The 27,173-nt window shown below is 35.5% G+C and overlaps 1 protein-coding gene across 6 annotated transcripts in view; it reads right to left on the bottom strand.

The window, feature by feature from the left end:
* Positions 1–27,173, bottom strand: part of TRIO (trio Rho guanine nucleotide exchange factor) — a 600,806-nt gene that overhangs the window by 179,130 nt on the left and 394,503 nt on the right. For all 6 annotated transcript variants that reach the window (XM_074199605.1, XM_074199606.1, XM_074199601.1 and 3 more), the window contains one exon: positions 24,527–24,718. In XM_074199605.1, coding sequence (XP_074055706.1) covers positions 24,527–24,718 — 192 coding nt within the window. The remainder of the gene's footprint in view (positions 1–24,526; positions 24,719–27,173) is intronic.

Here is a 27,173-nt window from a genome sequence, read left to right as displayed (position 1 = left end):
TTAAAATTTTCATCTGCGCATCATTTTTCATCACACTCTTCCAAACAGGACACACAAAAAATATTTTCTAACAGCTATCCCTGAAGCATTAAAGCCCTTCCACTAAAATATGGAGATTAGAGTTTCAGGCAGATGTGACTTATCTTCTCAATTTGTCCTTCTAATAGGGTAAACAATGTGGTCATATAGAGCCGTATATTGAATATATAGAAAAAAAAATAAGAAATTGTTTACTTACCTTACTCTCTCTCTGTCCCAACATTCAACCCCTTTCTCTGTATCCTGAAATCCCTGAATGAATATAGTCTATAACTATTTATTTGTTAATTTAAAGGTACCCTCCAATATTTTACTGTACTAAGGAACATATTGAAAGCTTCAAAAGGAAAATGAGTGCTTCTTTGGTGTACACCTGTCTACTCCCCAACCCTCAGAGCTGGTAATTGGGCAGAATGTGACGAATACAAACCAAGAATGTTACATTCTGCACACACAAACCCTATCACACTAGCAATGGGGCTGGCTCAAGAGTTTATTTTTATACTCAAGTACTTAAAAGAGTTTAATGATATAAAGAAATATTGTTTCCAAACATATCCTAAATACATTTGATTCTCTAAGGCTTTCCTTTTGAACTAAATGTAAGATCATTAAAATAAACACAAGAACTCCTAAGCAAATAATATTATAAATACAGTTAAAAATTAAAGAGCTTCTTGTTTTTCCAGGAATAGGATCTACAAATGTACAAGGGGATGGTAGAATGGGGATTGGTAGATTGGGAGTGGAGAAAAGGGAAGAGAAATAGAAATGTAGTACCTGGAAATTTCCCCAGGTACAAAAATATTTAGTTATGCTCACCTCCCCTTCCCCCTCACCAAAGCTGTAAACATTGTTTAATGTTTCTCTCCCAGCCAATCTCTGACAATTTATATTTCTCCTCAGCACTTTTACTCTACAAGGTGTATGTATACAGAATGTCCCCAAAGTCTTAGTGCAGCTTTCAAAATTTTAATAGCTTCAAGCTGCAGTAAGCCTTTTGAGACGCTATTTGTCTGGCATAACTGGTATCTTTTTACTCTTTCTCCCCACATCCAACAAAATGCAAACAACAGAAGGCTATTACCTATTTTTCAACTGAAAAAGTGAAGACATATCCCTGTTACAGCAGGTAAACAAACATTTATATATCTCAAAAGTTAATAAAATGAAACTTAAGAAAGCAAGTATTATTTTTAAAAATACCCAAATAATTTAAAAATCTCCATGTCCTGTATCTTTGTAAGATGTTCTTAGGAATCCTAGCAATAGTTTGCCATATACTACTTAGTCAAGTACACATTATTCCAGATTTAAATTTTTTCATGCCTAAATATAGCAAAGTCTGAGAAACAGCTGTTAGAACTAGTCTGTATCCTGTATAAAATGCTTCCCTGAGTTCTTGGGGAGCTGCCATTAGTACCTGTAGTTTGACTTTTTTTTCTTTCTTAAAAAAAATTGCTTATTCATTGCAACATCCTGGCAATTTCAATATGTTTCCATGGTGGACCTCACCCTCTCTTCACTGTTGGCTCTGTGAAACTACCAAAGAGCGACGGAAGGGTCCACAAAGGAAATGACCTCAGGGTTACGCTGCTGAAGAAAGAAAGGGGGAAAAGGAGGGTAAGGGAAAGGGCCTTTAGCCATGATGTCACTGTGCCTAAAGGATATTCTTCCATTTGGAATTATTTCTATTTAATAAATAATGAAACACTTTTGTTGCTGATTTGTTTTGATTTCATTTTCAATAACTGGAATTTTATAGAAATGACTCAAAAATGTTTATTTATAAGATTTACTTTGGAGGAGGAGGCACCATTAAAAAATGTCATTGTGCATACTGTTAAGTTAGAGTACATAAGAATGGAAGTATATTATTCACCTTATGCCTATAAACTTTTATCCAAAAAATGAAAAATAAGAAAAGGAGGTGGGTTGGGTCATGCAGTAAAAGGAGTAGTAACTAATGGACAGAAAGTCTCACAGAAACTAGAGCCACTCCTAATATATATGATGTGTTATGACTTGATTTGTCTTTTGTAATCCTTCTTGAAATCTAGTAAGAAGTAAGTGGTACTTTCAAAATTATCAACTAAGTTATATTATGGTTTTATATACATACATACATATATATATATATATATATATATATATATACATAATTTGTACTAAAAATGCAAGCTAGTCTCCTTACTAGACAAGTGAAAGGGCCCAGTTTTAAAGACTAAAAGAGACCTTAGACACTGTTCTATGGGATAGAGTGTAAAAAAAAAGATTCTGAAAGGACAGAGAAGAATGAAGGGCAGTTTGAAGAGGAGGAAAAGTAAAAGATAACTCCAGGTGAAAGAAAGGGAATTATGCTGTTGGATCTATACAACAAAGAATAGGGAGAAAACATGGAAAGAACCATGGATAAAAGAGTAGCAAGGACCATTAAAAAGAGCACCAGGAAAGCTAAACATGAGAATGAGATGAGGCTTGCAAAAAAATTTTAAATGACCAGAAGAACCTTTTCTGCCTTTTAAGGACAAAAGAAAGAGTGAACAGGTGACTAATATTCTCTCTTCTCCCTTTAATTATTTTTGTGCAAAATATGTCCTCTCCCTCAATTCCCACCAAAAGAATATAAGAAATTAAAAAGCTGAGAATATTGGATTTGTCTATTTTATTGCATTGAGCACTAATAGATCCATCGAGGAGAAAATATAACGTTAACAGAATGAACTACTAAATTTCTTTTGCTGTTGTTGCTGACTTTTCCATGAAGTCAAACTTTACAAACCAGAAAAATTATAAAGAAATATCAGGAAGGACATGATGTACTAAATAAGAAAGCACCTACCGTAACCACTTTGAAAGCGCTCAGATTGTCAATCCCATCTTCTGCTAGGCTTTACAACAAAAAGCCATGACCATCAGTCAGAACCAGCTGTTTGGAAGGCAGCCTAGTGTCCGAATAAGGAGCAATGATTGCCAGGACCATGGTCCAAAACAGAATTACAGAGTAAAGGGGGGAGTTTGCTGAGGTTGGTGGAGACAACAGAAATTAAAGCTGGGAGGATCAGGCTGGGTCAAGAAAAGCAGAGAACAGGCCGGGACAAATATAGAGCAACAGGACAAGTCAGGCTCAAAAAAACTAGGAAAGTCATATCCAACAGGGAGTTCAGGGCTTGCAATAAAATGATAGTTTGTAGCACTCCCCTCATGCTTGGCATGAACTAAATGTGTCTTCTGATGCTTAAAGAGATAGACCTGACAGAATTTGGGACTCATAAATATGGACCCAGAAAAAGCACATCTTAAGGGAAATACTGAAAGAACTTGTAGGCATGAAGTAACCTATCTAGAGCTTAGAAGATCTTGGAGAGTGGGGAAGGTGCTGATAGACTGGGAATTGACAAATGCTATTTCCTTTTTCCAAAAGAGGAAGAAATTTAATTTGAGAAAATAAAAAAGCAGCAAACTTAGTATCTTCAGCAATATTCTAAGGGTTTTTTCCTGGGTTGTGTTTCATGGAATTCTGCTCTTCCTGAAATGGAGGAAGAAAGGTATATTCTTGAAGTAAAAGAGAATAAGGGAGAAGTAAAGGATTTAGGACCAAGAATGAGATTATTCAAATAACATTTTAGAATTTAGAATTTCTCACATAAATCCCAGTCTCAAATCCTGGTATATGTTTCATAGCCACTTGTTCATTCATTAGCTCTGCAATTATAGAAATCCCACAGAGATAAGATGGCCAGATGGAAAACAATTAATTGTATTGTCATTATGTAGAGATGGTAAGAGATGAAACGTTTAGAATAAGAAAGGACTTTTACCAATTCTTTGTAGACAATTAGGATAAAATCTTGGTGGCTTTAGGTGGGCTAAATAATATGAATTAGATCTAGTTCAGTCTCTTAGGGTTAAGTTGGCTGATCTACTTCCTTCTTCCCCTACTACAACCACAGGAAGACTGTCAAGAGAACCCAAGAAATCCAGGGAAAGGAAAATATAGAAACATTAGGTACCTCACTCTGCCAATCAGTATATCTAGATAAGAGGCGTTTTCTGATAGTGCAGCCATATGTTCAATTATCCACTAATGATGCTTAACAGTTTTTTTTTAGAGCTGAAATGATCTCTTTCCACTCTACCTTACTTAAACACTAAGACACTTGTTCATCAGGTGTCGCATCTGATCTCCATGATTCAGTAAGGCTTCTAGAATTGCAATTCCAACAGAGATAATCGGTAGCTATGAATTAGAGAACAGAATTTTGAGTGTTTTGGGGGGATAAAATTCAAATATTTCATTTTAATAATAATCTCATTATTTGCCCTGTGTCCTATCTTCCTTAGTTCTGACCTGTATCAAAGATGAGATGCAAAGGAGTATCTAAGAAAGGTTGTAGAATGCATTTAGAATAGGTTCTTTAAGTTTCTCTTTCATTCAAGAAGATAAGATCATTACTTTACAATTAAATGTTTGAAGATATGTATGTTTTGAAGATTTATCATGGAAAGGAAAAGGTAATCGATGTGTATTCTTTCCTGTTTCTCCTAATTATTGCCTCTATCTAAAATAATTGCATGGCTTAATATTTTAATTATTAAATAATGATAATAACAAAGGAATTATGTAATAACATGAGTTAATAGTTCTTGAGTTGAATTAAAAGCAAAATGTTAAAGCTACAAAACATAACATAAAATACAAATTGCTGAATATGAAATTTTATATCCAAAAAGTCTTAAGCAATGAACAATATTGTGCACATAGCAACCTACTGACTTTATGTTTTAATGCTTGACGTTAACATTACAGTTGGTTACATCTGAAAACTGCTCATTAAAATGAACTTTTTAAAACTATTAAATATGACCCTCTAATGAAAAGCTATACCATCTGTTTGTACTGAGAAAGACAAGTATGTACTTTCTAGCCCACTATGGAAGGGGCAGGAAAGAGGGAATTTCTCAAGTCATATATCTTTTCACTACACTGAAATGGATTCTTTTTTTAAAAATTAAAATGGGTCTCTGATTTCATGGCATGGGAAAATTCTTTGTCAGGAATTAATTAATTAATTTATGAATTCAAAGGGACAACCCATCTTCCTATGCAACTTTGTATGTGTGGGTCCATTTCTCTGATATCCATATGGTCCCAAAACTCAATAGACAGTCAAAGAACATGAACAAAAAGTTTTCAAAAAAAAAATTACAAACTATTTGTAGTCACATGAAAGAATGCTCCAAATCACTAATAAACATTCCTGAGATTCCATTTCAAAATCAACAAATTAGCAAAGATAACAAAAGATTGAAAGTCATTGCTAGAGGGAAATGGAAAGATGAGTCAATTAGTTAACATTAATGAAAAGTTGGTGGAGCTGTGAATTGATACAAACATTCCATTCTGGAAAGCAATTTGGAAAATATAAAAAGAATGATTAAAATGTTAATATACTTTGATCCAGAAGGTTCACACTTAACCTAGGAAGTAGAATGGATACAATGCTGGGTCTGAAACCATGAAGACATGAGTTTAAATCTAACACTAATCAGCTGTGTGACTCTGGGCAAATTTGTTTCAGTTTCTTCATCTGTGAAATGGGGTAATAAAAATAGCCCCTATCTTGCAGGGTTGTTGTGAGGATTGAATGAGGTAATATTTGTAAAGCACTAGGCATGGAGCCTGGAACATAATAAAAATTAATATTATTATGTTAAAAAGAGGCTTAGTGTGTGTAAATGACTGGTTTAAAAAAAATGCATCAGTATTAAAAGAAAGATTGAGGCCTTTAAGAAAAAAAATGTAGCAAGAAGGAAACCTGATTGGGACAGCCAGGTGGCACACTGGATAGAGTACCGACCCTGGAGTCAGGAAATACTGAGTTCAAATCTGACCTCAGACATTTAATAATTACCTACCTGTGTGGCCTTGGGCAAGCCACTTAACCCCACTACCTTGCAAAAGTTTAAAAAAAAAAGAAAACGATAAAAAAGAAGGAAACCTGTAGATTTTAAGAAACAAACACAATTGCATATTCTGTAGGTTTAAGAAAAAAATTACTGACATGAGCCAGCATTCAAGGAATATGGTATAAAGAAATGATCAACTAAAAAAAAAAAAACTAAAAAATGAAATCATCCTGCAAAAGAACTGGTAAATTTTGTGGAAATGACTATTTATAATGTGTAATAATGTGTAATAATGTGAGAAATCTTTCTTATCAATCCACATGTAGACATATCTAATAATCTAGATGTATACGTAATGCATGTGTACACACATGCAACACTATATAAGTAATGGCAATTTGTTTATTGTAATTATTATATAACATTTTTCTGAATCACCACTCTCACCTACCTAGACCTGGGGGAAACGCTAGTCATAATTTTGAGTAGAAGGCTGCCTGGATTTCTAGTTAAAAACTAGGTGAAAAATGAATGAATTTGCCATGCAGTATAACTGTGTGACTAGTTTCACTAATGGAGATCTAAGAGTCATGGAAACTGCAAATTTAGGAAAAATGAGAAAATGACCTAGATAGAAGTCATATTGTAAGAATACAGAGGAAGAGGTCTAGAAGAAGTAACCCTGAATCACAAGGGAAGGTTGGTTTACATGTTACAGAAGAAGGAATGAATGCTGAAAGATCTGGCCAGTGAATATGCTTTAGATAACCAATCATATCAAAAAACAAGGTGAGAGGGCATATTTTCTAATGGAGTGAGAGTAAAGAACCTGTAAGATAGAATGAGAAAAGAAAAGGTGTTAAAACTTGGGGATAGTAGTAACCTTTGAGTTAAGAGTCATTTATTGTTTCTAGTTTGCAAAACCTTGCCCATGATGACAGCAAAATAACATCTAAGCTTGGGAACAATTTAAGGTTATTTCTTGATAAGGGCTGCAAAGTGGGAGCATGTGGGAAAAGTAATTCTAGAATTCAGTGAAGGGCAGTTTTGGCCAGGCAAATTCAGGGCCATGGCATTTGAACAGAGGTAACATCAAGGCAAATTGAAGGCAGAAGAGAATTGTGTTTCTTTTGGTATAGAGGATAGAACACTGGTCCTAGTCAGGAAGATCTGAGTTCAAATATGACTTTAAAACTTTAGCTAGCTATGTGACCCTGGGCAAAATCTCTTAATATCAGTCTGCCTCAGTTTCCTCAACTGCTAAATGGGGTTATAAGAGTAACTATAAATTGTTAAAAGAGAACTCAAGGCACTTATTAGGCACATGAGTGATATATATATATATACATATGTGGCCATAGTAGGTGATATATATATATATATATATATATATATATATATATATATATCACATAGATGACGTGTGTGTGGCACATAGTAGGTGATATACAAATATATGGCACATGGAGGATGATATATATATATATATATATATATATATATATATATATATACACACACACACACACACACACATATATATATATATATGCCAAGTATTGTAAAAATTATTTTTTTACAAATAGTTGCTCTTACACACACACACACCCCTAGACATACAAAGACACATACAGACATAGACACACAGATACACATACATAGAAACACAGAGACATAGATATACACAGAGACACATATGGACATACATATACTTAGACATAGAAATACACACAGATACACGGATACACAGAGATATACACACACATTGATATACAGGCACAGAAACATGCATAGACATACAAGAAATACAGATAGACTGACACTTAGACACACAGATACACAGTCTCACAGAGATACACAGATATAGACATACATACACAGACATATAGACACCAAGATACATAAACACAGAAACATACAACACACATAGACACATACACAGATATGACACACAGACCTAGAGACATAGATACATAGACACACACAGACACAGACACACACATGCTCACTTATCTTCCCCAACCCATGATTTCTTTTTCTTCTTTTTTTGGGAAAGGATCTTAGAAATCATATATCAACCCACTCATTTTCCAGAAGGAGAAACTGAGGTGCAGAGAAATTAAGTGACTTGACTATAGCAACTACAACAGTGGCAGTGGTAAGATCTGAAGATGGGTCCTCTGAATAGAAATCTATCTCTTTTTACCATACTATCAAGGACTAAAATTACTCTGTAAGATCTTTAACCCTAGCTCATTAACCTTTTGCATCTGACTCTTACAACTTTTTCACTTTTATCACCCCCCCCCCAAATGCTTATCACATAATATTCTTCCTTCTGTGTTTCTTCAGTTCTTCTTTCCACAGAAGGTTTTTTATAATCTGGACACTTTCAATCATGCTACATTAAAAAAATTAATTTGGCTTGGTCCCTATACCCCCTTCAATATCTAAGAGGCTGGTATGATTTAGGGAGCAAGGGAAAGGGGAGGGAGGTGAAGTAACCCAATAATCTTCCCCCCCTCCCTCAGAGCCTTGAATTCAGAGACACCAAGTATTCACAAAAATATTGATGGAATTGCTCCTGAAGGCACATCAATGAACTCAGACATGGACCTGAGAAAAAAAAAATGCAGGGTTGAACTCTTCCCACTGCAGCATCAGTCACACAGGGTGATTTGCAGTTGAAACTTCTCTTCTCCCTTTAGCTAAATCTAGTGAAACAAAAAGTTATGCGAAACAAAAAAGTCATTTTCTTCCTTTTATAAAGAAATGGGATGAGAATTTAAGGTATAATAAGCACTGATAGGGGAAAGCTATCTGTAATAACTATTGTCTGGAGACAAACTCCAAGATATTACTGAGCCTTGGAAGACTTTTGACAGGAAGACAAAGTTCAAGTTGAATTGTTCTGCTCTCAGAATTGGCTGGAAATTGATTATGATCATTTGGCGATTAGTGGGAAAAAATGTTTCAAAGTTCAAGTTCAATCATATTGTGTTTATGGTTTTATACAACTTGCTTTAAAATTGTCTATTTTTTCTTGGCAAGAGATAAGAAATTAGGTGTTATGCTATTTCAATGGGATTGTCTTTAGAATCTCTGATTTTATTTACTTATCCTGGGAAATCTAACCATTTTGGGAATTCTCTAACACAAACACCACTGTTTACCTGGTGGGTACTACCCAAACTAGACACTATTTCAAACCTAAAAGTAATGGCAAAGACCACCCCTTACATGTAAAACGATCAGTTAAATTTCTATCAAATCAGAATAACAGAATGGTTGAAAATCACCCCTATTGGTTTTATTATGAGATTTTAATGATAATTGTTTAAACAATATTTGGATTGTTAATGTTAATTAAAATATAATGAATTCTCAATTATATCCTGGCCAAATTTCTACTGCATTGGTAGAGGAAATTTCCTCACTGGTAATTCCCTACAACATGAAATCACAGGTCTGATCACACAAACTCAATATCTATTTATATAGTATGGGGATTATGCATATCTTTAACTAATACTGTTGATACTGGTTTAAAGATCATTTTAATGTTTACCACTACCTTTATCAGAGAAAGATAAATTAGAATGTTTTGGTTTTTATTACAGGAATGCTGATAGAGGATTCAATGAAAGAACTGAATGTTAATTATAATGAAAAAGCTTGGAGAACCACCTATGGATTTCATTTACTTAAATAATGAAAACCTACCTTCCTAAATTATAGTTAATTATTTTGCAATCTGGTTCCCTATAATCTGGTTCTCAAATATAAAGCAATGTTTTTAAAATGCTAAAGAGACCAGTAAGCATTTATGTTCATAATATCCTTAATAAAATAAGTTTCTTGGAGAATCTGTCTAGAAAACTATAAAAAAGAGCTACTAACAGGGGTGGCCACAAAAAAAGTCTTTACAATAAAAAGCAGCTCTTAAAGAAAATGCAAATAAATAGATGTAAAAAGAAGGCCTAAGGAAAGAGATATGATAAAGAGTTAGTAAGAATAAACACTGGAAATAATGAAGACTAAGCTGGTACCTAGGTACCATGCTGTACTCCTTTGAATTTCCCCACCATAGCCCAGAAACTTCTTCATCCTGAAAAATTACTTCTGGTCTTGGAATTCATACTTGGAAAAATACCCTGAAGTCCCTTCTTCTGATGGATGGATGGATCCTCCTAGAACTTCCATTTCAGGTTGACCATCTCTTCATTGCCTACTAGGCTGCACTTCTATGAACTTGCCCCTCAAGAAACTCCTTTCTCCCCAACCCCTCTCCTTATCCCCTCCATTTCAGCTTCATTTTATGTGACTTCCCCACTAGAATGTAAATTATTTGAGAGTAGAGATTGCCTTTTTAAAAAATATTTCCAGAACATAGCAAAGCGTTTACCACAGTACCTATTTTTCAGTTGTAATGGGGTTTTCTGGGCAGAGGTACTGGAACTTGTTTTTGTTTTTGATTTTTTTCAGATTATTTTACAGAAAAGGAGACTAATCCAAAGTCACACAGCTAAATATCTGAGGGCAGATTTGAATTCAGGAAGACTCTGACTCCTGGACCTAGAGCTCCAAACAATTGTGCCATTGAGTTGCCCTGGCAAAGTGTAACTGCTTAATAAAATGCTTGTTGGCTTGTTACTGAATACAGTATAATTTTAATGTGAATAACCCAAAGATTAAAGCTATGAAATTAGCCAGCCTCTCAAACTATATGAAGTTAACTTAAATAACCAAAGTATCATGAAAAAAAGACGTCTTATGCTAAAAGCAACTGACTATGAATGCACTGGACTATTAACACAATTTCTGTTTGTGACAAAAAAAGCTGAAAGGGAAAAATAATTGGGAAGAAATAACTTTAAAACACTAGGGTGGGGGATAACAGTGGCATAATGGAGGGAAGTTTTTATTTGAGAACAGTCAACTGAGTCAGATCTAGAAGCTATTCCCAGCTCTACAGCTTCTGTGAAGTTTCCTACCCTTTAAAACACACAATAACTATCCACCAGAACTCTCTGGTTTGAGAGGCACTACTGTGATAATATGTGCAAAAAGGCTTTGAAAGTTATACAATGCAACACTAACAGCAATACTATGCAGTGGTCAACTATGATGGACTTGTTAATCTCAGCAGTGCAATAATCAAAGAAAAGTCTAAAGGACCTATGGCGGAAAATTCATATTCAAAGAAGAAATTATGTAGTTTGAATACAGACGAAAGCTTAACTATTTTCAATTTCTTAAATTTGTATAATGTATTATGATTTTTGCCCCCTCTAATGCTTTTTTCCCCCTTTTTTGGATTAGATTCTTTTTTACAACATGGTTAATATGGATATGTTTAATACAGTTAAACATTTATAACTTATCTTAGATCTTTCTATCAAGGGGAAGGGGGGGGAAGGGAAGGAGGGAGAAAAATGTGAAACTCACTCATAAAAAAATGATTGCTAAAAATTTTCTTGCATGCAATTGGAAAAATAAATAAAATTTTGAATAATTGTTCAGTACAATAGAAAAGTAAAGTAATTGGTTTTATTCCTATCATCATTTATTGATACCTCAGATCAGTTTCATCTCACATGAGATATTCATCTAGAATTGGCTAACAGGGATCAGAGGATGGCACTGGCCTGAGCCCAGCTTAGGAAGAGACGGACAAATTAAGGGGGTTAAACAGGGGCCCAACTTTCTGTTGGAGGGAAATGTAGGGAGTCCTCCCATGGCCCCAACCTTTGACCCCCACCCTTACTTCCACTTTCCGCAGTCTAACACTACCATGGGGACTGAAGGTTCATGGTTCACTACTTTCTTTTACTATTACCATGGATAACTAAGAATTGAACTTAGGATAAAGGAAACAATTCTGAAAGATCAACTTTCAGATGCAGAGAATGAAATGAGCCTGGAGTCCCAAGACAAAAAGCTACAGGTGGTTGGGGGGGGGGCTGTTATTTGTGTGTCTTTTAAATAAAATGGAAGGTTCCCAGGCATTACATAAAATTACAAAAGCCTGTCCCAGTTCACTCTGCATATTTGCGGAGGCTAAGGAGGAAAACTTCTTTACTTAACTCAGCAAGAATCAGTTAGATTCAAAAGTGAATGATCTTTTCTGGGAAACCTAAGCAGCTGCTGGGAAACTGATGAACAAAAACCCCAGTGCGAGGCCGCTGAAGCAATTCCAGAAACAGAGCCTGGCCAAGCCCTCAGTGTCACCACCTGGTTCCCTCAAATGACCTAAAAATTTCAGAAGAGACTGTCTAATAACCCAGGGCCTAAAAAAAGTATAAAATAAGGTGGAACAAGTAAAATTGAGATCAGGTTGCTTTATCCTTCATTTGAAAATGGAAAGTATTTTCTTGGATCATTCAAACTTCTGTTGTGCCAGAAATGTTCTTTGTATGACCTTGATCTTCTAGTACATACAACATACAACAATCTCAAAATGGACAGGGCTAGGAAAAAATCCTAGCCAGGACTTTTTGGATGAGCAAGAAAAAGATAAATACTACATACCATAATACTAGACAATCCAGATGGACAAGTTTTTGTTACTTTTTATTTTCTTTTTATTAAAAGCAGATGAAAGGTTCCCTTCCTGCTAAGCCATCAGGTCTAATTAATCTCAGTAGTATCATTCACAAATTACTTACAAATGTTAATACCAGCAAGATCATTCTATAGATTCAGTAATCTGGAAGGTTAAGATTAAAATTAGAGAAAGTGTGTGTGTGTGTGTGTGTGTGTGTGTGTGTGTGTGTAGACAGGGCAGAGAAAAACAGGGTGGAGAGGTAGAGATAGACAAAACAAACATTTCTTTTGCTATCACATGGGAAAACATCATAAGGAAAGTGTATACTTGTCTCCCAACAATAGTCAGGACTAAGTTCTAGTGCAATTCACTTTAGCTATCACATTTTTATCACCTAAGTACCATTTTTGAGGCACTGCAGCTTATTATTCAAGTGACTAGACAGGAAGGCAAATGGCAGGCAATACTTGTCCCCAAGTGAATGCCAGATTTGAATTGTAGATAATAGCTGTAGATTCGACTTTTGCCGCATAATACTCGAGATAATAATACAATACTCAGGTGCAGAAATGGCTGCCCCAAATTGAGGGGCTGTCCATCAATTGGGAAATGGCTGAACAAATTGTGGTATATGTATACTATGGAACATGAAACCAGGAGGGATGGAATTTCAGAAGCCTGGAAAGGCTTGCATTAAATGATGCTGAGATGAGCAGAACTAGAAGAACACTGAAGACCCTAACAACAACACAAGGGTGATGATCAACCTTAATGGACTTGCTCATTCCATCAGTGCAATAATCACCATGGAGTTTAAACAAAGACCAAAGATTATTACCTTCAATTTTTTTTTTAAAGTTGTCTTCTGTCCTACATAATTTTGGTATCTCTAATATTTCATTTCTTCCACAAGGATATGTTTTTTTCTCTCAACACATTCAATTTTGATCAATGTAAAGATTATCAGATTACCTTCTGTGGGGGGAAAGTGGGGGGAGGGAAGAGAGACTGGGGAAAAAATCGTAAAATGTAAAATACAAAAAGTGATAGGTAGAAACGACTATTGCATATAACTGGTAAACAAATAAAATATTTATATAATAAAAAGTAAAAAAAATAAGAAAAAAAGAAATGGCTACCCCTTGCCACTCATCCCATTTGCTGCATAGCACCCTGTCTGCTGCAGTTCCCTTCCAACAACTACTGGTAATGTGTCATGTAATGTTTATCTTTCTTCTAGCCTGGAGCACACTCAAACCCCTTTATCCCTTTATGGGATTCCCCACCCCCACCTTCCACTTAAAAGCATTTCTTCCAGCATTTCAAAAACCTTAATAAGAGGCAGCTGCCCTAAAATTTCTCATAAGGATTCCTTATAGGTCATAGCACTCCTTAGGAAAAATAGGCCTTCAGTATGAAATGAGCAATGGATTTTAAGATTTATGTGACATCATTTAAATTTTTATTATATATTCAAATATATTTCATTTTAAAATTTCATTTAATTAAGCATAATTTCTCATTTGTCTTGTTTTGAGCTATAAACTGAAGCTACCTGCCAGAAATGGGTGGGGGGCCATTATCCACTGATCTAGATTAAAATTTTAAATTGATAAAATTATAAGAAAAGCTATTCTTAAACACTATCAAGTCTGACTCCATGTAACATACAAGCTTTTAGAAGTGTAAGGGCTGACATAGAAATCCCCCATCAGAAGGACTTTCTTGGTGGTGTTCTCTAAGTCAGTTGTCATAACTAGGACTTTTCCAAAATTTCCCATGCTCAATGGGAAAAGGCACCTGTCTTTGACCACTCTGAATATTCTGAGAACTTGAATGACAATCCCCTTCTCAAGAAGATAAGCAATCATAAAGCTTTGGGGAAATGACAAGCAAATCCTTTGGAAACCTGACCTTTTCATTTTCCACATCTAATTTACTTGTTAGGACAGCATTTGTCCAGAAACTCAGTATCGCAGGTGAACGCAGAGGTCTTTTATAGAACTAGTTCCTGAAGACCTCCAGTGAGAGAAAATCTCTCATCATCTGAGCAGCTCCTCCCGCCTTTGGACAACTGGAATTGGCAGATAGCTTTTCATTGTCCCCATTGTTTCAAGCGCAGTTGTCTGGAGCCTATAAAAATCAAGTTTAATCTGCCCAACTTGGGAGAGTTCATTAAATACTGAAGATTACAGACTATGGAGGGAAGGGAATTTAGAACCCATTCAAATCCTTCATTTTACAGATAAGTTTAAATGTCTTGCCCTTGGTCAAACAGTCAGGATTCAAACTCAGGTCTTCCTGACTCCAAGTCAAGTAGGCTATCCTCTGAGCCACCTAGCTGCTTCTGTATGGTGACTTTGTCCTTTGTCTTCTCCAGGCTAAATATACAGAGTGCACTTCTATTATGACATTAACACTTCTATTGGAAGCCATATCCTTAAGGCCTTCCCCCATGATAGGCTAGTTTTTGCACAAAATTATTGTGACCATTCTTGAGATTTTGGATTGTGGGGACTAAAGATTTCCTGTGTCTAGTACAAAAAAGCCACAAAGAGCTCCAGGTACTCTGAAGCCTGCCTGGTGGAAAATGAGGGGCAGCTCAGGAAGGGAAGCTTCATTAGCTGAATCAATTTCAAGTGTCCTCAATTCTTATCCTTGTTGTTCCAATATCAAACAAAAAACTACCCAATAACTGACAGAAACAGAAGCAGCCCAGGACAACTCTAGTCCCTTCATTATTCTGGTTGTCTTCTGAGTGAGACCCATATTATGTAAGTCCTTCCATACAAAGAAGAATGGATCTGAAAACAATAACTCAGATGTGGTCTTACAAAAGCTAAGTGGTTCTACAACCTTCTCATCCTGGATATTGTGCTTCTCTTAATGCAGCCTAAACAGTGAATTTGCTTTTTTGGCTGCTGAGATCTCTGAGAGCAAGGATTATTTGCTTTTCTTTTTTTAATACCAATGGGCTTGGTCCGCAGGAGGCATGCAATAAATATATTCATTCATTAATTGCTGATTCATAGTGAGAAGCTGCATTCTACTAAAATGCTCAGGTTTCATTTTGTCTTATTTTGAATAGGTTAATTATGGTCTTGCTATTTTTCATCATCCATCTCATACTAGTGAAATAAATTTCCAGAACTTGTGTAAAACTTTAGATTTATCTCTATTCAGATATATGTCCTAGATGGTTTAGATCTTTGAGATCAGTGTTCTAGTCTGTTTAGATCTTTTGAGATCCTGAATTCATCAGAATGTCAGAATGTGACTTCTTTTTGGACAGGGACCATGTTGTTTTTTTTAATATCCTTAATACTAAGTGGTGTACATGGTCCACAATATGATTGATGTCTAGTTTTTCAGTCCTATTTGACTCTTCATGACTCTGGGCTTGTTTTTTTTTTTTTTTTGGAAGTGGGGAGAGCAAGGATACTGGAGTAGTTTGCCATTTCCTTTTACAGATGAGGAAACTGAGGCAAAAAGGATTAAGTGACTTGCCCAGAGGCACACTGCTAGTGTCAGATTGGATTTGAGCCTAAGTAAGTGAATTTTTCTCACTTCAGGTCCTGTACTCTCTTTGCACAACCTAGATGTCCTAGCATATACACTTTAAGCATGTAGTAATTGCTTGTTGATTGCCTAGAAAGAACTTTTTCTTTTGTATTTAATAACTAATTACTGAATCAAGACCAAGGTTTTACTTTTTCTACTTCTTTATCCAGAAATCAACTAATGTGGATTATCTTGCTCAAAGACTTCCAGACTAAAGATCCAATTGAAAAATAGTAAAAGAAATTCTAAGTTTGGGATAAAGGGAGGATTCCTACCTACTATATTTACTTAAATAGGTTTGGGAAAATGTGAATTCTTTCTTTTGTCTTATAGGTGAGATGAAAATTGATATCTCTCTCTAATTTTTAGCTAATCAGATTTGATTACCATCCTCTGGAACACCTACCAAAGGCATATAAATTGTGAACCCACTGCCAGAGGGCTCACATAGGCATTCCAAGATCTTTCTTTTATTAATAAACATCTTAGCCTTATTAGTAGAATGATTAAATTACCCAGAAACTTATGTCCCTCAAACTTTTTAAATGTCATAGTCTGTCATGCTCGCGGTTAGATTATCTGTTTCAGTTTGACATCATCTGCATATCATCTATGTATGTATTTAATCAATGAAAAAATTTTTAAGCACTATAGAGGAAGATTTTAGAAACATTTTACTGGAGTCTACAGGGGATCACAGGCTGAGCTGGAAGAGACCATGGCATCCACCAGTCTACCCATACTTCCTAATTTTGCACAAAAGGAACTGGGATTAGGTGAAATTGTTACTTGGCCATGGTCATACAGATAATAAGTGGGAAAGTTAGGATTCAAACCTACATCTGACATAGAAGTCAGGGCCCTTTACACTGTCAATGCTTTGTTAACTTCTAGGTAAACTATATCAATGGCATTTCCTTGATTGACAAATCTTGTAACCCTCTCAAAAAAGAAAATGAAGTTACTCTTGCATGCACTGTTCCTGATGAAGTCATACTAGATTAGTCACCAGCAGTAATTTATTCAGATTTAGGGAACCCAAACATAGAAAACTATCTCAGAGAACCATATAGTCAAAAAGTTTAAAATCTGTGAGCCCAGTTGAAAAGTTTAGAAACAAAAGCAGAGAGATTAAAAAAAACCCAACTCAACTTGAATGCATGATAAAAAGGTTTGGCTCTTAATTGTTGTTTTACCTATGTTGTTTACTGTTTATTGATTTCTATTTTTTTAGACACAGTTCTGACTGTGAAGTAGTAACACTACAACCAGAAGAGGAAAAGTTTTTGCTTCAGCATTTTGCAATCTAATCGAACACTGACAAAACAGAGGCCTTAAAGATCAAGTAGTTAAAGGACAGCAATCTTGTGTTAAGACAAAGGTTTATTTTACCACCTCCAAGACCTATATTTCACAATGCAGTCTCCTGATCAGCACATCAAATACAATTCCCCCAATGACCCAAATCACATGCCTAAGGGTGACTTTCATTTTATTGCTTTCAAGTAGATCACAGAGATGTAGGCTACAACGAATACTAATCGATACTTTTATTTATATCATAAGGCTAAAGATAGGTTTTATATTAGGGTATTTTCTGATCAGTTGCTTATTTTGTTTTGCCTAGTATACATAATATTGTAGAAATGCCCACCTCCATTCTACCTATCTATCCTCCACCTCAACCTACATGGTCTTTTCCCATTTCTTTCATACCTGCATAATGAGATGGATACAGAAAAAAACATACATCTCTAATAAATGAATGAAACTGAATAAAAATTCATTTATTAACTACTTATTTTATGTAGCAAGCATTGAGTTAAGCATTGGGGATAGAAATTTATAAGTGAGACCTGCTTCAGGAGCTCACACTAATGTGAAAGACAATGCACCAAAGATAGCTCAGTTGTAATGTGGATGGAAGGACCCCAGATATCCCTTAGTTGACTGAATTAATATTTGCTCTGAATTGCAGTCTCTCTTTTCTGTCTAAAAGGACTGGATCTCTTGAGAGGGCTTCCCTTCTGTGTTTCTCTCTATCCTATTTCTTTGACTCTCCCTCCTATTTATTACTTTTCTCTTTCCTTCCTTCCCTATTCTCTCCTTTCCCTATGGACTCAGCTGGTCCAGATCAAGGAATGTCAGGTGCTTTTAACGGGTAGGCTCTTCATTTACAATAATCATAATATCTTTGGCAATCCCACTCACAAAGCAGGCCTGTGACTTCAATGATAAGAAGTAGTAGGGAGGGGCAGCTAGGTGGCACAGTGGATGGAGAACTGGCCCTGGAGTCAGGAGGACTTGAGTTCAAATCCGACCTCAGACACTTAATAATAACTACCAAGTGTGTGACCTTGGGTGTCACTTATCCCCATTGCCTTAAATAAATTTAAAAAAAAAGCAGTAGGGTTAGATCCTCTACGGACATCTCTAAGACATGTTAGCTGTATGGATGTGGCAATTAAGGTTCTAAGTTACAGAGTTACGGATGATCTTCTTGGGTCTGGCTTAAAAAAAATATGTAGGACTTCCAGTGAAGATCAGCAACTCTTTGACAATTTAGAGATCTGCTTGGAGCCCTGAGAGTTTAAGTGATCTCCTCAGGGGTCACAAAGCTACTCTGTGTCAGAAGTGGGTCTCTGTCCACCAACCCAGAGGGGCCAAACTTAAATAGAAACAGGGAACACTAAGCTAACTAAACTAACACAACTGGCAAGTTATGATCCCCTTAGAGTCACATGTTGACTTAGAAAACCACATGTTAACATTTTTGTTATTGTTGTTTAGGACTTTCAGTTGAATCCAACTCTTCATGGCCCTATTTGAGGTTTTCTTGGCAAAAATCCTAGAGTGGTTTGCCATTTCCATCTCCAGCTCATTCTATGGAAGAGGGAAACTGGGACAGAGTTAAATGACTTGCCCAAGGTCACACAGCTAAATAAAACTATAAAAAAACTAAGTAGCACTGACATTATCTATTGATTTTTAAATTTATCTTGTTAATATTTCCCTATCAAATTTTAATCTTGTTCTGGTCATGGACAACTCTACAATGCTATCACTATCCTTCCAGAGGAGGGAAAAAAAAACAGTCAAAGAGCAGACATCATTGAGCCTCAGTGTATTTTCTATCTTTCATTTATCTTTGTGGTTTTAGTGGTATCAACATTGCATGCTTTTCTGAGAACAATAAACCGACTATTGAAAACTTGCAGGACTTCTTTATCTGGAGGAAAGGAGCAATAGGACCAACCTAGCTTCCAAACAGTTGGGAGCTAGGGTTAATTTCTCTAATAGTGTGGGTAAGAAAGCCTTTTGCACTTAATTCTATGGGACTCCAAATGCAAGCATAGCAGGAATAGGGCAAACCTGCATTTTTTAGCCTCATCAACATTGTTTTAAATTATATGCTCTGTTCTAGAAGAATTGGTCCACATTTTTCAACTGATCTACTTTTATGCTGTCTATCTTTAATGACATTTGGTGAAAACACATTTAATTAGTTTTTTGCTTCAATTTTACCTTACTGCACCTTTTAATTTCTTCTTAAACTAATTAGGGGAGCAGCCTTGCAATATGAGTTTAAAACATGATTCCTGAAAGATATGCTTTAAATAAAATCAAAACAACCTACCACTTCTCCTTATCAAAAACAATTTTAAAAAATGTTTACCTTCCTTCACAAACACCTCCCCCCCAACATTCAGTCCCTACTACAGAGATTCCTATGGCAATGGAAGCCTTATGTAAACAAATAAAAAATAGTGCAAAAAAAAAAAACCCTTTGGATTTCAGGGGAAAAATAAATCTAAAGACTGAATGTCTCTAACAAGGAGTCAAATAGTATCTAGGGGGATAATCAGGCAACATTCCAAAGCACCTGGGTCAACTTCCCTAAATTTCTGTACTGTAAAAACACATCTGTCCCTTTGTAAATTTTACCTGGCAGCTCTTCATTTTATTTCTAAATTCTTACTTGGTCATCAATCTGAGTACAATGGCCATTGCTTGGGAACTCTGGTAACTTTGAAGTACTAGAGAGTAACTTAAAATAACAGAATAAATGAACTTGAGAATTCCAACCTGAGTAAAGAGATCTAAAAGGGGGAAAGTATTTAACCTTTAAAGACAGGTCCAAGTCTCAGGGAAGTTTCAGGCAGTTGTATACTAGTCACCTACTGAAAATATTGGTTTCTGAAGTTTATAAGTCAGTTGAAATTAAACACAATTCCATTTAAAATTGATTTCCTGATATATATATATATATATATATATAAAATATATACATATATTATATATATATTGACATTGACATCATAATACTTTGTCATCAGACATAATTCAAACTTTCATTGGAATACTATTATTATAAAGATAAATGAATATAAGCATAGCCATCAGGGAATAGTTGTCTTAAAACACACACACACACACACACACACAAACACACAAGTTTTCCTTTCCTTTTGAAAACTAACAATAAGGTCAAGGAAAAAAACGGAAATGACATTTACGAAGCAACAACTCATGATAATGATTCATTCTAATCCCAGACTGATGTAGTGAGACGTGAAAACCATGAGGTCAGAAATCTGGGATTAAATTATTGCCTTTCCTCTTATTAGTTGCTTGAATTTAAAATAGGTTTCTCTGAACTTCAATTTCTTCATCCATAAAATGTGGTTAATAATATACCACTTATATGATAACATTGTTTTGAGGCTTATATTAGAATATGCTTTTATTCTTTCAAAGTTATTGTCATTGCTACTACTACTATCCTACCACTACTGAAAACAACTTAATGAACAATGAAAGGACCTGTTTTTGTAAAAGACATTATGCTAGTCCATAAGAATGAAAAACAAAATACCATAGTTTCTGCCCTTGAAAAGTTTACACTATAATGGAGGAGTTAAAACATATACAGAAAGCCTTATGATCTAGGGTAGTCCATGAAATAGTCAGAGATTCAGAGATGTGTTCAAAGAAAGGTTGAGAAGGAAGACAGCATTTTCATTTGGAGGGAAATTAGGAAAATTTTCATTCAGAGCACAGGACTTAAGCTGAGGTTTGAAAACTAAGAAGGACTTCAATGGACAGAGTCAGAAAATACATTCCAGGCAACTTTTTACAGCCTATACAAAGGGATGGTGGTGGGAGATGACAGAATATAGAGAAAGTAATAAATAAGGCAAGGTTGGATCCAGTGCTAAGGCCATAAGGAAGCCTTTCTTGATTCTCCTAGCTTCTAGGAGAATCCTATAAAAATTGCCTGATATTGCTTTTTTTGTCTTTACATATATGTGGGCATCTTATTTTCCCAGATAGAGTGTTAGCTCCCTGAGGGCAGAGGCAAAGGTTCTGTGGTAGATATCCCCAGTACCTAGCATAAGGACTTGGTACAAACTAGGCCTGTTCAGTGACCAACTTTATGGCAAAGAGGAATCTTTAACTTTACACTGTTTTTCTTTGTCATCTATTCTGAAGATATTTAAATTTCTCTCCCTCAACCTGCTCTAGCCAGCAATCACAGAACAGGACAGTTGGAAGGGTCCTTAAAGAACATCCAGTCTATTACCTTAATTTTACACTTGAGCCAACTGAGAGAGAAATGAAATACCCTGTCCAAAGTTACCACTGTATATGGCATACCTCTTTGGATTTATTAGTCCATCATCCTTTCTCCCACCCCCATTTCTCCCCCACCCTCCAAAGTGTCTCCTAGAGGCTAGCATGAAGAACTGCTTGGCAATATTGTCCTCATCTTCTAGACAGGTGCTGGAGTCATTTTAGTCATATCTGACTCTTCGTGACCCCATTTAAGAGTTTTCTTGGCAAAGATAGTGGAGTGGTTTGTCATTTTCTACTCCAGCTTATTTTACAAATAAGAAACTGAGGCAAATAGGGTTAAGTGATTTGCCCAGGATCACTCATCTAGTAACTGTCTGAAGTCAGATTTGAACTTAGGGAAATGAGTCTTGCTGACTCCCATCCCATCAGTCTTTAAAAGTGGGGAGATCTGAGTACAAGTTCTGCCTTTGACTCATATGAAGCTGGGAGTACACAGACAAACTATCTAAGCATTAAACATCACAGGTGATTCTCCAAGAATAAAAATTTCAGAAAAGTTCATGAGCTACATTACTTAAGGTAATTTCCAAATTGGAGCCCCTTTCAGAAGAAATCACAGATCTGGACTTTAAAAAAAAATTCCCTTACTTTGTGATAGTTATAAAGCAGCATGCTCCCAGAATGCAATTCCCTTACTAATAATTTCTCATACACACACCCTAGTTTACAATAAGATTCCTTTTTTCTCTTTTGCTTCTTTCCATTTCTACTCTTCAAAAAGACCCCTAACCAAGGCCTATAAACATGAATATTACTAAGGATATTGACATTTCTTGTCACAAGAAAAAAGAAAAGGCAGTATTTTGAAGTGAAATTAGAAATAATGAGGAACCAGTGCCATAATCTCTGAAACTCTTAAAAGTTTATAGAAATACCCTGAGGCATCTCCACAGACTTTCCTTCCTCTTCCTCATTTTTCTCTGAACTTGCTTTTATTCTCTTTCATGTATCAGCTTTCAAGATAAAGTTAGGGAAAAAATCCTAAAACTATCTTCCTGATAGTTTTTTCAAGATCATAGATTTAGAGAAAGAGTTCACCATTTTAAAATTTTGTTATTTTCTAACATTTTTATTGCAGATGCAAAATACTTCCAGTTTTATTATATGGACAAATAGGCTTTTTGCTAAATTAGGAAAGACACTAATAAGTGGCTTTTTTAAAAGGGAGAAATATCTTTTGAGTACTTAAGAAGTGACTTTGAGATAAAATCTGGAACATAGCCCGTTTCAAAATTAGAGGTTTCCTAGAGTGTTATTTTAATTATTTGGTTCAAAAGTTTGTATTTCTGAAAATATTTTGAAGGATCATGGCACTTAAAGAGTTGGGAATATTCATGCAAATCAATCAGTTCAATTATTTTCCTTTTTTCTACAGAGGAGAAAATTGAGACTCAGTTTATCATAAATGGGAATAAAAACATATTTGTCCTGTTTATTTCACAATGTTATGTGAGGGTCAAACAGAATAAGATACACAGAGCATTTGGTGACAAAAGTTTAAAGTGTAATATAAATGTCAGCTTTCATTATCATCTCCTCATTTTATAGATGAGGAAATAGGTCCAGAGAGGTCATATAACTAATGTCCCTTGGAAAATAATCCCTCACATTACTATGTCAGTCAAAATCTGTACAAATCTCACAATCTTTCTAAGTTTAATATCTCTTCAAACTAAAAGGAGACCTGGATCTTTCCCCATTTACAAAGTACTATACTACAATAGAGTCCTTTAATGAAATAGGAAAAATTTCCACCCCTCACAATGATCAAAATCTGAAATCACAGGAAGTGACACAGTGAGGCAGTTAGCCTCTGTCTTGTCTGTAAAATCTCACCACATTTGATTTTATTTTGAAGAGAAACGTATTCATACCCTGTTCTCCTAGAAAAGGGGGGGGGGTTCCATAGAAAAGCATTCCTCCTGGAAAATAGCAGTTGAAAAAAATTTAAACTTGCATCCTTCCCATCTCCAACAGCTAATGTAATTCCTAAACCAACATCATCTGGGTTGATAGAAACAAACAAGACACCATTTTCCACCCCAAAACTCAATAAAAATGTAGAGAAATTAAAATGTAAGATCAATGATTAACACAGGAAAATTAAGCCTTCCCACTAGCATTGTATAGTCAGAAAAACATGAATTCAATCTTTGCCATGTGCTAAATAATATATTACACAGCTCTCCCCATCTATCCCTCTCCCTTTACAATCCCAGTCATTTTACTGGGAAAAAAAACCCCTAAAAAATAAATACTTAGTTGGCAAGTTAACATCACTAGGATAATCTTAACCTCTCTACAGTCTCTTAGATGCATCCCTTTATACTTTTAATACTAGCCTACATTTGAGAGCTACTTGGTGTGATAAAATCTGAAGGCACTCATGATTTCAGTCACAAGACTGAGACAGATTCAAATCTTATTAAACTGTCCCAGCAATTGGATTAGAGCACCAATCCAGGGACAAAAAGAATAACAAACTCTTTGAATACAATGCTGTTTCAGTTTTATATATTCTTCCCATTTCCCTCAATCACTCTGTTCCCAGAACAACCACTCCTTGAAAAAAGAACATATTACATTCTTGCTTGAATAAAGACAAGTAGAAGAGATATACCAATAAACCTGATGTCTTAAAAAGAGTCCATAAGCATGTGAGGGTGATGAAAACTGAAGTAAACCAAATTAGATGACACATTCATGATTTTCAACCTGAAGATAATCACTTTTTCTAATCCACTTAAACAATCCACACTTCAATAAATTCAAATTTGCTTCTAGATCCAATTATAATTTATATTAGGAATGCTCTGGGTACAGATGCCTTACCTCCTTTACATGTGTATGAAAAGAAACAGACATGTCCAACAAGATCTTGCGCTGTTCAACCCGACGGACAAAATCTTGTATCCGGTCTTCAAGCTGATGGGCTGCTTGATAGATCTCTTCTGGGTCACATTCTCCAGTCTGAGCTAGTTGTTCAGCTGCTTCTAGTAATTTATCGGCATTGGTGTATGTGTTCTGCACAAGAGAGCAGGCAGAATAACAGAAAATATAAATAACGACAAACTAACAAGGGAAGAAGCCAGGAGACAAGAAGAGCACATACAAGAGCATCCAAGTAGTCAAATTTTGATATTTCTTTAAGCCTACGAGGGAAGAAATATTGGAAACACGAAAGTAGTAAACCACTGAAATCATTCATCAACAAACTTTTCTTTATCATGACATTAAGTAACTAAATATCTGATCTTTTGACAAAATCTTTCCATACTGAACAGTAAAGAGAATCCATTGGATCAGCTGTCCCTTTAAAGAACCAAAAAAATAAAATGCCTCTTGCAACTGTACAGTCAGTAATTCACATTTAGGAAGGAACAGTAAATGTCCACTTCACTTTTTTTCTTCCACTTTCATAACAGTATAAAATGCTCTTTGTGTGGTATATATGTCTTTATGGTAATTCCCAAGGTGCTGGTTAGACAGTTAAGTTCCCAAAATATATCTTCTCATGGATATATTCTAAGTTTCAGTGAGTTTTTCCTTTTTTTTTTTTTTTTTGAGGTTTAACATAAAGGTTATAATAGCAGTATAAGGATGTATCAAGTTTTCCCCAGTTTTTTTAAAAATTAAAAATTACATTTATAAACACTTTAATATTCACTTTAGAAACATATCTGCAGGTGATTCTTGAGAAACTGGAACTTTCTCTTAGGCGTTTTACATTAAACAGTCAGGATGAGGTCCTCTTACTGGTGATGTAGACTAATAGTGTGAGAGTCCACTGGGAGGAGCAGTTGAGACAATTTTGTAACTACTGAGTTGGTTAAGGAGGCACCTTAAACTTCAACAGAATGCAGATTTAAGGACTGCAGGCAAATTAGGGAGTTAATTCTGATTGGGAGGCAAAGAGAATATAAGAATTTGACAGAGCAGAAGCAAAGCTGAAACCAAGAGTTTTTGTGTGGTTGGGTTTTGTCTTGTTTCTAAACACATTCAGTAAAAATATTTTAGACAGAGCATAATTAGTCTCTAAGAGAGACTTTAGCACTAATGTGGGTGATATTAGGGAAGAGCCAAATAAAAAGCAAAATGCAAAAATGCATTTTTTTCTCCAGCTACACTAAAAAAAAAGGTTGCACATTCACATTCAAGTTACATTCTCCTCTGATTTATAAGTTTTCTTGAGATTCTTTCCTTCTTCAGTTGCCCACTCTCCCCTCAGTTAACAAAAAATGAGGATGTTAGGATTCATATTGTATCAAAACATTCTAAAAGCTATCTGACATCACAGAGCCTCTAATAATGTGATACTGAGATAAAAATATCTGTGATCATGTAGGTACACATGAAATGTTTCATTTTATAAGTTTTAAAAGTACAAGATAAGGTTACATGAACTTTGAAAAAAATGTAACATATTTGCTAACAGTCCTATTCAACGAAAGCCTGGATAATGACTAACGAGCTAGTCACAAGGTCAAGGAGTTCTGGGGTCAAGGCCAGCCTTTGAGATGCACTTGGCTTTGTGACCCTTGGCAAATCACTTCACTTCTCAGTACACCAGACAACTTTTGAAGGCAGAGCTTCTCAACCCTTCTAATGCCATGGCTGCCTATAGCAGTCAGGTGAAACTTATAGACCCCATCCCAGAATATTGTTTGAAAAGCACAAAATCAGTAGGATTGTAAAGGGGACACCAATGACAGTGAAATACAGTTGTCATTTTTAAAAAGGTCACAGGTTAAGAGACTCTGCTCTAAGAATATAATACTGCAGAGAAGGTGCTGCTCTGAGCAGATTGAACAAACTCCCTATAGTCAACAAATTGCAGGTCTCCTGCAAAATGAACACCAATTACAGCACAGGGAAGATTAGCAGTTTGCCTAATTCCTAAATGTTTGGAATAATATGTTGTGCATATGATGACAACAGTCATAAAGGCTGCTTCAAGGACCAAGTGAGCACCCTTTTGTATCCACCAGATTAGGTGCCATCTCTCTTTTTTCTGAAGAGTTTGGTGACTGAAAGCCCCATGGTTACTTTGACAAGACGAAAACTAAGGTATTAATATCAATGGACAGTAATAACTCAAAAGTATTTTTATCATCAGTTTTTGAAAGATTTAAGCATACTTTTGAGGGTCATCAATACTATCTGGCTGTACTGGCTGTATTGTAGTCTGTCTTTCATATATTCATTGACTCACAATCAATTGACCAGAAATTATCAAACATCTGAATAGGTCTTCTGTCATGCTAGGTACTGCAAGTCTGCTCCAGTAACTTTGGCTTCCTTGATATTCCTCAGGCAGTCAAATCAAAGTATTTATTAAGTTAGATGGTGAAATGGATAGTGGTGGGCCAGAAATCAGGAAGACTCATCTTCATGACTTCAATCCAGTCTCAGATGCTTACCAGCTGTGTGACTCTGGGCTAGTCACTTAATTCTGTTTGCCTCAGTTCCTCATTTGTAA

The sequence above is a fragment of the Macrotis lagotis genome, chromosome X (genome assembly GCF_037893015.1).
Source record: "Macrotis lagotis isolate mMagLag1 chromosome X, bilby.v1.9.chrom.fasta, whole genome shotgun sequence".
Lineage (NCBI taxonomy): Eukaryota > Metazoa > Chordata > Mammalia > Peramelemorphia > Peramelidae > Macrotis > Macrotis lagotis.
This window is presented reverse-complemented; position numbering and strand designations above follow the sequence as displayed.